Genomic DNA, 12,127 nt, shown 5'->3' with positions numbered 1-12,127 from the left:
ATAATTTTTAAAATCCCAAGGATAACTTATATTTTTTTGGTTTTTACTCATCAATTTAATTTATAGTGCTAGATTTCATACTAATGGTTTCATCTTTAGAGAATTTAGTGAAATGATATTTTTAAAATTATATTTTATTTTTATATTTAAGTTCCAGTTGAATATGTTTTGTTTTTTGGATCATTTTTTATTTTGATTAAAGACACAAAAAACCAATTGTTTAATTATGTTCTTTTTGTTTTCAAAAACCTCAAATCATAAAAAAAAAATATATATTATATTGATCTCTGCAGATTTAACAATTGGATCACAAAACAAAATAGTCTTTATAAATGGATAAATGGATAATTATATTGATCTTTAAATATTATATTGATCTTTATAAATTATTTAAAATGATACATGAATATGTGAGATAACCAGAGACATAATAGATAATTACATATGGATCATTTCAACTTTATGATCTTATTGTGTGGTGAATATTGTAAGGAAGTATGAAAATAATGACTTATAAGATGTTAATATAAAATAGAAAATGGAGATAAACATTTTAAAAGATTAAAATAAATATATAAGATATACATATCATACAAACTCTAAAACTAAGCTTTTACAATGATATTTGATTTGATTTTTTATAACCCATACAACAACAATAACAAAAAAAATACAAAACAAAACAAAACAAAACAAAAAAGAGATTTGAGAGTAGTGGAAGAAGATGAGAGAATGAAAGAGTGATAGACTAAGAGAATAAGATAATGAGTATTTATAGGAAGAGAAATGATGAAAAATTATATTTAGAAAAATGAGAGTTACAATTCTAATTTATTGTTTTGTTTTAATACAATTGATTAATACAACTTAGTGGAGAAATAAAGTTAATGCATAATTTATAGGGAGAAACTATAAGGATTTCAGTTTTATATTATGTGAGTTAAATATGAAAATTAATTGTTTTTAAATTTGTGTATTAATATATATTTTTTTGTTAAAATTGTATTGCCAAGTGGACCAATAAGGAAAGACTGGAACTCTACTTTTATATATATGATTATTGGCACATGTAAGTTTTATAATTCGTGTGGATAGTGTTATTATTATCCGGATTTAAATTTTGACAATTTGAACAAAAAATTTAAAAATCTTTATTTTCTGTTTCTTTTATAACCAAGAGATTTCGAGTCAAAGTTCAAAATATGTATAATATCTCCGAAACACTTATTTTTCAATTTTAAAGTTGGGTGTTCTATAATCTACAATAGTCAACTAGATTAAAACCCCACTGAGAAAAATTGTGCATGGTCCCTCTGTTTAATGAGTTGGTTTTAAACTTAAAGCCTCGTAATTGTATTATTGAAAAAAATGACGAGAACCAGAGGTTGGTTTAGTCCTAAACCAATATTAACCTGATATTATGATTATTTGGGTGTAACCTGATGATTTTGTTTTGGACAAAGGGGTAACCTACCTGATGATAAACACAATGAAATCGTCTTGTACGTTGTTTGGGGATACAGGAGCATTATGAATTTTACATTCGTTGACACTTTGATTTTTCTTTGATGAAAATCATCAGCTCATAATCACATTGGTTTCTCTACTATTTATTTAAAAATACGAAATTTCTTTTACATCAAACAACAAATTTTTAAAAAATATAGTAGTGACTTATATCAATTTGTGTATCTTAAAAAGGACTGTTTTGGTGTAATAATAACATTTTAGCTAATTCGATTTTTTTGTGTGGTTATACTATTGTTTTGAGAAATAATAGATGTTATATCACATCAATTAGCCATAAAAATGCCACCTATGATTCACTAATTAAACATTCGATCGAGATATAACAAAACTTTTTAAAAAGGACACCTTACCTTATACCTTCTGAATCACTGTCGACATAGCCTTTACAGGCTATCAACAAAGTCTTGTTTTATATACATATTTTTCTTGTTATCTTATATTTATAATTTAAATGCACTGACAGCTCTTTCCAACGGGTATATTAGCAAATGTACAACGGTAACAACACCAATAATATATAATCACAAACACTAATCCAATGATCTATCACAGGGTCAGGCACATGGGTTTAATGATTATCACAATTTGTTTCACATTTCTTTACTATTCTACCAATATTTTTGCCCTAAAAAAAATATAAAACAGTACATTAGAAGAAAATAGAAGGGTCATATCGAATTAAAATAACAGTTGGATCAAGTAGACAGAAAGACATGCGAAGTTGCAACTCTTTTGGTTCTTGAACCAAACATGTTAGCTGTCTCCCCACATTTGCTATGTCTCATAGACTTAGTTTTGCTTTGCCTAACATACTGTATAACATTTTCTATATTCCCACCCAAAAAAAATAACATTTTATATATTATCATTACAAATATCGGATTCTCTCTCCAATTATATTCACCATCCAATCACAGGTCGATAAGTCCAAAATTTATTCACCTAATCATGATTAATTTCTCTTATGCTAACGTTAATTCATGATTGTGGATTGTATATTAAGGAAAGTCAATACAATACTAAGATGTTAATCCGCCTAAATTTCGATGTTTTAACTTTCCATATGTAAAACAATTTTACCTTAACAGTATGTAATATACGCTTATTAAGCATCATAAACATAGTCTAATTAGTAACTAATACTATCCAATTATATTAATAACTAGAGAATTTTCAAATACATATTAATGCTTCGGCCTCGGAGAGTAGAAAGATAGGCAAACCCCATGTTCCAATTATGCGTTTGCATGTTAGTCTGCAAATAAAATACTTTAATTAATAATAAGTATAATAAAAAAGATTTTTAGGAATCTTGCTTAATTAAATCGAAATAATTATGTAAAATTTGGTCCTTTTTATACATCTCTTCCATTTCTCCTCACCTTCACAACTCTCTGTACTCTCATAATCTCTCTCACTCTTGAGTCTTGAAACCTAAAGAAGAAGAAGCATTCTCAAGAGAAAGAAAGAGAGAGATATGGGTTCCAAGATCGTCCAAGTTTTCTTGATGTTGGCTCTATTCGCCACTTCAGCACTCGCTCAAGCCCCTGCTCCTACTCCCACCGCCACTCCTCCACCACCGGCCGCCACTCCTCCTCCCGCAACTCCTCCTCCAGTTGCAACTCCTCCTCCAATGGCCACCCCACCACCAGCCGCTGCCCCAGCCCCAACCACCACTACACCACCTGCCGCAACCCCAGCCCCTGCCACTACCCCACCATCAGCTGCTCCTTCTCCTGCTGATGTTCCCTCCGCCTCTCCACCAGCACCAGAAGGTCCCTCCGTGAGCCCAAGCAATGCTCCAGGACCTTCAGATGAAGCAGCTGCCCCAAGCGCCGGTTTCTCCAACAAGGCTTTCTTCGCCGGAACCGCCTTCGCCGCTATTATGTACGCCGCCGTTTTGGCTTGATAACTTCTTCGTTCGTTCTTTTTTTTTTTTTTACATTTTCCCTCAATTATTTCAAATCTTTGGTGTTATGTGAGAATTTGATTTATATTTTCGTGTTTCACTATTTTTCATCGTTACAATTTTTTATTATTATGCTTTCGGGTATGTCGGAACGTGGAAAAAGTAATTATTATCTTGGTGGATACTAGTGGAATGTTGACACGTGTAATTTACCATTGGAATGGAAAGGGGGGTTTCATATATTATGTGATCTATACGTTAATATGTTAGAGGTGGAATCTGTTTATGTGTATATCCAAATGCTTAAATAATTTTATTATTCTTTCGTTTAAACAAAGTTCCACAGATCAATTTCCTGTCTAGTCCGAAAAAAACGTAAAAAATATCGTTTAGGATCAGGAATTATAATAAGAAAACTCATGGTGTTGCTTAAGATCGATCGAAATCATTAAGTTGACGTAATTAATTAATTATCTGTCTGTCAAATGAACAAATATTGAAAAGGCATTTTCAGTAAAAATAAAACACGCTAAAACTGCAGCCTCCGGATAACAACATTACAAAAAGCCCATTAGTTCGATATGACCAACTAAGTCCGGCCCAGTTGTGTTGGCGCACACTTTTTGTTTTGGTTAATGTTTTAGGTTCCTTGTTGTTATGTGTTAACGTTGTGAACGTTTGGCAGAGAACACTAATTCATTAGCATTCCATTACAAGAAGAAACTCATCTCCTGTATTTGGTTTTGCAAATTGTGAACTGTTTCCTTTCTTATGGTGATTAACAAACATTACGTTTTAACATCTTAATTCAACCACATGATTTATTATCATTCAATCTCTAAGTGATAATCTCCTAAGATTATTTTCAATTCCGAATTGTCTGTCTGTAATGAAAATTACCAAATCATTTACCTAAAAAAGTTGATCGCATTGATTTCCAACCAAACATAGTCACTGGCACTACTATCTTTCCTTGTCATTTATTTAGTTGTTTTGTTTTATTTTATTCATATTTATTTTGGTCTCAGCCTGAGCAATAGCTTCTTGTTCCAACAACAACCACAAATGATTTTTTCCCTCAAAGCATAATTACAAATTTGTATTGTAGTCGTTACCTAGTATGCATGTAAATAGAAAACCAAGTTATATAGTACTATTGTGTAAGGCTGTAAGCCATGACATCACAGTGTCCTACATAAAATAAAACCATGGATAGTTTGGTTAGAGAAATTGAATATATATATAGAAGACTTGAATGAAAGGGGGGACCACAGGATACTAAAACAATATTTATTGCTTACTTACTTACCCGCTATCAAGAAAAAGACTATAATTCAACTCGAATACTTCGGAAGTGATTCACATTTCGAGCTAGCAACTCCCATATTATCATATTTAAGAGTCATCCTTTCTCTTAAAAAAAAAAAAAGACGATCCGCGATGGAAAAGAAAGACGCCGGATCAAAAGCAATAGAAGAAGCAACTGTTTCTCTCTTGAATGCAGCAGAGGAAGGTGGAGGAGTGACGAGAGAAATATGGACAGAGACTAAGAAGCTATGGCATATTGTCGGACCGTCCATATTTACCGGACTCGCTACTTACTCGATCGTCATCATTACTCAAGCCTTCGGTGGCCATCTCGGTGATCTTGAACTCGCTGCCATCTCCAATATTAACATCTTCACACTCGGCTTCAACTATGGTTTACTCGTATGTGCACACTAAATTACATTTTCGGGGTGAATTAATTGTATTGTACTCTAATATAATATCTGTGAGAAAAAAATGTTTATGCAGCTTGGGATGGCGAGTGCGATGGAGACATTATGCGGTCAGGCGTTTGGAGCGAAGAAATATTATATGTTGGGAATATATATGCAGCGATATTGGATCATTCTTTTCTTATGTTGCATCTTACTTCTTCCTATGTACGTGTTCGCCACGCCGATTCTTAAGTTTATTGGTCAGAGTGACGATATTGCCGAGCTAACAGGGACCACTGCCCTTTATGTCATCCCCGTTCACTTCGCCTTTGCCTTCTTTTTCCCTCTCAACAGATTCCTACAATGTCAGCGCAAGAACAAGGTATGTTACTACTACTTGGTCGTAGATTGTGGTCTTTGATTATTAAATAACTTTGAAAAATAATCATGTGGGCCACACTGATATTAGTTCCAAACACAAAGCTCCGCTTAATGTAGAGTGAAAACCTTTATTTGAAGATTGGTAGTCTATTGATTTTCGGAATGCCATAAAAATTTATTTAGGTTTCTCACTTATTAGATCTATTGACTTTTTGCATGAATAAAAAAAAAAAAAAAAAAAAAANTGAAACGTGAGAACGAAACTACGTTTTTATGATCTTTGTGAAGATTGATTGTACCGAAAATAAAGGGAAAATATAGATCGAATCGATCTCTATAAAATCTTTATTAATCGAAACGTAAACGTTAACGTCTAACCTTAGAAACCCATAAAACATTGTGATTTATAGAAAAAAACTAGTAACAATGAAAAATTACAAAAAGATAAAAATAACAAATAAGAATTATCTTCTCGCCATTGGATAGCAAAACTCCCAGAATCGTCCTTAGACCACATCAATCGAGAAAAAAACACTGCAGCGGATAAAATCTCACGACAAGCTTGTGTTATTCATTCCTTGTATGAATTATATAAAGTACCACCAAATTGGTTGGTTAACAGCTTGTACTAGCTTCAGACAATATAATTCTTTTTTTTTAACAACTATTTACTATCTAATGAAGTGTCAGATGTTAAAAAAAAAAAAAAAAAAAAAAAANAAAAAAGAATTATATTGTCTGAAGCTAGTACGTACTATAAAAACTAAATGCGTTTGATTGCTCATTTTCATTATGTCTGAGTAGGTGGTTGCAATCTCAGCTGGAGTATCACTTGCGGCTCATATTCTCGTGTGCTGGTTCTTCGTGTATAGCTATGAACTCGGGATCGTAGGGACCATGGCTAGTGTGAACGTGCCATGGTGGCTGAACAACATCATCTTATTTGTGTACAGCACGTGTGGCGGTTGTACACTCACTTGGACTGGCTTCTCCTCCGAAGCTTTCACCGGACTTTTGGAATTCACAAAACTTTCTATCTCTTCCGGAATCATGCTTTGGTACCATTCGTCAAACAAAATCCCATTAATTTGTTTCACAATTTTTTTTTTTTATATATTTGAATCGGAAACAAGTTCTTACAACACTTTTTATCCGATATAGCTTAGAGAATTGGTACTATAAAATACTAATCTTGATGACCGGAAACCGAGTAAATGCTAAAATTGCGGTGGACTCCTTATCTATATGGTACGTTATTTTTCTTTTTTTTGTTCTTATAACCATCAATATTGTTCTTGTTTGTGCTTTTAATTAGTTTGTTGGGAAGTTTACTGTTTCTACCGAATAAATATACATTATAAACTAGTTGTTAACGTACGTACTGAACTTCTTTTTTTTTTAGCATGTCGATAAATAGTTGGGAGCTGATGATTCCACTTGCATTCTTTGCGGGAACCGGGTAACTTTTAAGATTACCATGTTCACCAATACATTATCATAATTACAAGTTCATAACTAAACTTGGGATTATATGCGCATAAATAATATCTTTAGAAGAATTAATATAGGTACAAATAAATAGTTATTGTGTTTACAGAATTCGAGTGGCAAACGAACTAGGAGCTGGCAATGGGAAAGGAGCAAGATTTGCAACGATCGTGTCCATCGCACTATCGTTGATTATCGGATTAGTCCTCACTGTGTTGGTAGTAATATTCCACGGCCAAATCGGTTCGTTCTTTTCTTCAAGTGAAGATGTCATAAACGCAGTTGATAACCTTTCTGGTCTCTTAGCCTTCACTATTCTTCTCAACAGTGTGCAACCAGTTCTTTCCGGTACGCCTCAATTATTTTCATAAACCGGGTCAACAGAAGTAGTGTTGACATTTTGATTTGATTTAGGTGTTGCGGTTGGTTCGGGTTGGCAATCTTATGTGGCATATATAAATCTGGGATGTTACTACCTTATCGGGCTTCCGTTTGGGCTTACTATGGACTGGGTTTTTAAATTTGGAGTCAAGGTTTGCCACGTTTTCTCCATTTATTTTTATTTACCTCAAAATTAAATTACATACTACTACTTTATATCAAACGTCGGCAAATTTTTTTATGTCGACAAATTTTTTTTTTTGTTTTGATATTTAATATTTGTGGAGTTGAATATGCATTTGTGATGATGATAGGGAATATGGGCCGGTATGATATTTGGAGGAACCGCAGTTCAAACGTTGGTATTAATAATCATCACTACAAGATGCGACTGGGATCATGAGGTAACAAGAAGAATTAATACTACAAAATATCTTTTTCATTTTAACTCATAGTAATTTTGAACAACAAAAAAGCCTATGAATATGAAATATTATTCTTGTAAGACGTTATAATTTTAAGTTTTTTTCTTTTTTTTACTGTCAAGGGTCAAGGCTACGATTTTGTTTGGTTTACCTCTTGTTGATCTAGAGGGATTGTATATGGCCATAACGGGGGTGGGGGCAATGAAGTGACTAACCACAGTGTGTTTAAACATTGCAGGCATATAAAGCAAGTATGCGCATTCAAAAATGGTCAGTACCTGACGCAAGAAACTGAAGTTGGTATTTTGATTATAATATAAAATTATTTTCTAGCATACTTTCAATGAATTTAAATTGTCTTTGTCTGAGTTACTCAGACTGAGTAACAAACGTTAATATCCTATCGTTTCAATCTCACATGATATGATTAATAATTGATTGAAATGGGCAACTACTACATCGATGTAATATCTTTGGTTCGGTTTTCTAAACCCAAACCGGATCGATGACCAAATTTGTTTTTGTTTTTTCAAGTGAAGAATTATGCACACTTTCGCTTCATAGATTTCATAAGAAGTTATTTACATACAGAATCACTTCTCCCTGTCTTTATGTAATAAGAATTCAAGCACAATTAAAAAACAAAATGACACAAACACATTCCAAGACAAAATCCAAATTAAATCATTAAGCTCCTACGTACGTTCGTAGTGAGACCAACTAAGTCTAGCCCAATTAGTTCGATATGACCAATTAAGTCTAGCCCAATTATGTTGGCGCGCACTATTATGTTTTGGTTAATGTTTTTTTTCGTTATGTGTTATCGTTAAGCAGAGAATAATAATTGAGTCCACAAGTTTCTTCTTGTAACGATTGGGCTTTTGTAGAGACGGGATATAGATGACAATTTGTGGCGATTTATGGCGACGGTAAATAAATTTTCCAAACGTAACAAAGCGACCATCAGATATAAATAGACTTACGGACCTAGTGAAATGATGTAAGATTCATTAAAAAAGTGACTTATGTACAGAACTCATCTATTGTATTTGGTTTTGCAAATTGTTAACTGTTTCTTTTACTTATGGGTGATTAACAAACATTACGTTTTAACATATTAATTCAACCACGTGATTTATTATCAATCAATCTAAGTAATTAATAATCTCCTAGATTATTTTCAATTCCGAATTGTCTGTCTGTTTTGAAAATTACCAAATCATTACCTAAAAAGTTGATCGCACTGATTTCCAACCAAACGTAGTCACTGGCTCTGTCTTTCCTTGTCATTTTAGCTGTACTCAGTTTTGTTTTGTTTTATTTTATTCATATTTAATTTGGTCCCCCTTCTTGTTCCAAAAGCAGCTACAACAACAACCACAAATGATTTTTTGATTTTTCCCTCAAAGCATAATTACAAATATATGTGGTAGTCGACTAGTCGTTACCTAGTAATAGTATGCATAAAACAAATTTATTTGGTTAGGGAAATTTAATATAGAAAGACTTGAATGAAAGGGGAAACAATATCTATTGCTTACTTACCCGTTATCAAGAACAAATATAATTCAACTCAAATACTTCGGAAGCGATTCACATTTCCAGCAACTCCCATATTATCATATTTAAGAGTCGTCCTTTCTCTTAAAAAAAAAAAGACGATCCGCGATGGAAAAGAAAGACGCCGGATCAAAAGCAATAGAAGAAGCAACTGTTTCGCTCTTGAATGCGACAGAGGAAGGTGGAGGAGTGACGAGAGAAATATGGACAGAGACTAAGAAGCTATGGTATATTGTCGGACCGGCCATATTTACCGGACTCGCTACTAACTCGATCCTCGTCATTACCCAAGCCTTCGGTGGTCATCTCGGTGATCTTGAACTCGCTGCCATCTCCATTATTAACAACTTCACACTCGGCTTCAACTACGGTTTACTCGTATGTGCACAGTACTAGAATACATTTTCGGGATTGTATATTATATTGTTTAATGAGTATGAGAAAAAAAAAAAATGTTTATGCAGCTTGGGACGGCGAGTGCGATGGAGACATTATGCGGTCAGGCGTTTGGAGCGAGGAAATATTATATGTTGGGAATATATATGCAGCGATGTTGGATAATTCTATTCTTATGTTGCATTTTGCTACTTCCTATGTACTTATTCGCAACGCCGATTCTTAAGTTTATTGGTCAGAGTGACGATATTGCCGAGCTAACAGGGAGCATTGCCCTTTGTGTCATCCCCGTCCACTTCGCCTATGCCTTCTTTTTCCCTCTCAACCGATTCCTACAATGTCAGCTCAAGAACAAGGTATGTTACTTATTGGTCGTAGATTGTGGTCTTAATTTGATTATTAAATAATTGGTAGAGTGGAAAACTTTGAGATTGGCTCTAGCAGTCTGAAGCTAGCTAGTACTATATATAAAAACTAAATGTGTTTGGTTTGCTCATTTTCATTATATGTCTAAGTAGGTGATTGCAATTTCAGCTGGAGTATCACTTGCGGCTCATATTCTCGTGTGCTGGTTCTTCGTGTATGGCTATAATCTCGGGATCGTAGGGACCATGGCTAGTGTGAACGTACCTTGGTGGTTGAACATTATCATCTTATTTGTGTACAGCACACGTGGCGGTTGTACAGACACTTGGACTGGCTTCTCCTCCGAAGCTTTCACCGGACTTTTGGAATTCACAAAACTTTCTGCCTCTTCCGGAATCATGCTTTGGTACCATTCGTCAAACAATTGAAACAAAAAACCCCATTGTTTCATATCAATATTTTCTTTTTTTTTACAAGTTTAGTTATATGAGTCGGAAACAACTTCTTACAATACTTTTTTTTGGGTCTAATATATAGCTTAGAGAATTGGTACTACAAAATACTAGTCGTGATGACCGGAAACCTAGTAAATGCAAAAATTGCGGTGGACTCCTTATCTATATGGTACGTCATATATTTTACTTTTTTTTTTTTTTTGCTTTTCTTATAATCATCAATCAACATTGTTCTTGTTTGTGCTTTTTGTTGGTAAGTTTTACTGTTTTTACCGAATAAATATACATTATTAACGTACTGGACCTTTTTTTTTTTTTGCTAGCATGTCGGTGAATAGTTGGGAGATGATGATTCCACTTGCATTCTTTGCGGGAACAGGGTAACTTGCATTCTTTGATGGCACATATATTAAAGGCTGCAACCTTGTTCATTGTTCACCAATTAATGTTTTGTTGACATGCATTAACATAATTAAACTCGGGATTAGATTTAGATGCACATAAATGTCTTTACAAGAGAATATATAGTTATCGTACAAATAAATACTAGTTATTGTGTTTACAGAGTTCGAGTGGCAAACGAACTAGGAGCTGGCAATGGCAAAGGAGCAAGATTTGCAACGATTGTGTCCATCGCACTATCGTTGATTATCGGATTATTCTTCACTGTGTTGGTACAAATTCTCCATGGCCAAATCGGTTTGATATTTTCTTCAAGTGAAGATGTCTTAAACGAAGTTGATAACCTTTCTGGTCTCTTAGCCTTCACTATTATTCTCAACAGTGTGCAACCAGTTATTTCCGGTACGCTTCAATTATATTCGTAAACCGGGTCAACAGAAGTAGTGTTGACTTTGGACTTTCTTTTTAATTTGATTTTAAAAGGTGTTGCGGTTGGTTCGGGTTGGCAATCATACGTGGCATATACAACTCTGGCATGCTACTACCTTATCGGGCTTCCGTGTGGACTTACTTTGGACTGGATTTTTAATTTTGGAGTCAAGGTTTCCCATGTTTTAATCCATTTATTTTATATATTTACTCAAAATTAAATACATACTTTAGTCGGCATTTAAACAAAAAAAAAAAAAAATATCTTGATAATTTTTGATGCAGTCGGCAATTTTTTTGATGTCGGCAAATTATATTTTTGTTTTGATATTTAATATTTGTGGAGATGAACTAATATATACATATGTGTATGCCTTTGTAATGATGATGACAGGGAATATGGGCCGGTATGATATTCGGAGGAACCGCTATTCAAACGTTGATATTAATAGTCATCACTGCAAGATGCGACTGGGATCATGAGGTAACAAGAAGAATTAATACTACAAAATATCTTTTTCATTTTAATACTATTTGAAGATTTTATAATCCATTTTTTTTACATAATTAGTAGTAGACTTTTAACAACAAAAAGAGCCTATATATATATATGAATAAGAATCTTATTCTTGTCAGACGTTATAATTTTACTAAGTTGATAATATAAAGTTTTTTTTTTTTTTTTTTTTTTTTTTTTTTTTT

The 12,127-nt window shown here is 33.4% G+C and overlaps 3 protein-coding genes across 3 annotated transcripts in view; all 3 read left to right on the top strand.

Annotated features, from left to right (window-relative positions):
- Nucleotides 2,764-3,752, top strand: LOC104769246 (classical arabinogalactan protein 4-like). Its single transcript, XM_010493409.2, has one exon. The coding sequence runs from the start codon at nucleotides 3,008-3,010 to the stop codon at nucleotides 3,437-3,439; it is 432 nt and encodes a 143-aa protein (XP_010491711.1). The 5' UTR covers nucleotides 2,764-3,007; the 3' UTR covers nucleotides 3,440-3,752.
- On the top strand, nucleotides 4,784-8,350 carry LOC104769245 (protein DETOXIFICATION 26-like). The gene is made up of 9 exons (XM_010493408.2): nucleotides 4,784-5,149; nucleotides 5,237-5,524; nucleotides 6,328-6,581; nucleotides 6,685-6,771; nucleotides 6,926-6,982; nucleotides 7,121-7,359; nucleotides 7,426-7,544; nucleotides 7,707-7,796; nucleotides 8,056-8,350. The coding sequence occupies exons 1-9, from the start codon at nucleotides 4,880-4,882 to the stop codon at nucleotides 8,110-8,112; spliced, it is 1,461 nt and encodes a 486-aa protein (XP_010491710.1). The 5' UTR covers nucleotides 4,784-4,879; the 3' UTR covers nucleotides 8,113-8,350.
- Nucleotides 9,325-12,127, top strand: part of LOC104769243 (protein DETOXIFICATION 26-like) — a 9,058-nt gene continuing 6,255 nt past the window's right edge. Inside the window, exons 1-8 of the mRNA XM_010493406.2 lie at nucleotides 9,325-9,755; nucleotides 9,842-10,129; nucleotides 10,292-10,545; nucleotides 10,677-10,763; nucleotides 10,918-10,974; nucleotides 11,160-11,398; nucleotides 11,480-11,598; nucleotides 11,820-11,909. Of these exons, the coding sequence (XP_010491708.1) occupies nucleotides 9,486-9,755; nucleotides 9,842-10,129; nucleotides 10,292-10,545; nucleotides 10,677-10,763; nucleotides 10,918-10,974; nucleotides 11,160-11,398; nucleotides 11,480-11,598; nucleotides 11,820-11,909 (1,404 nt within the window). The 5' untranslated portion in view covers nucleotides 9,325-9,485. The remainder of the gene's footprint in view (nucleotides 9,756-9,841; nucleotides 10,130-10,291; nucleotides 10,546-10,676; nucleotides 10,764-10,917; nucleotides 10,975-11,159; nucleotides 11,399-11,479; nucleotides 11,599-11,819; nucleotides 11,910-12,127) is intronic.

This window comes from Camelina sativa, chromosome 20 (genome assembly GCF_000633955.1).
Source record: "Camelina sativa cultivar DH55 chromosome 20, Cs, whole genome shotgun sequence".
NCBI classification, from domain to species: Eukaryota; Viridiplantae; Streptophyta; class Magnoliopsida; order Brassicales; family Brassicaceae; genus Camelina; species Camelina sativa.
The sequence above is the reverse complement of the archived record's forward strand: the minus strand, read 5'-3'. Positions and strand labels throughout refer to the sequence as shown.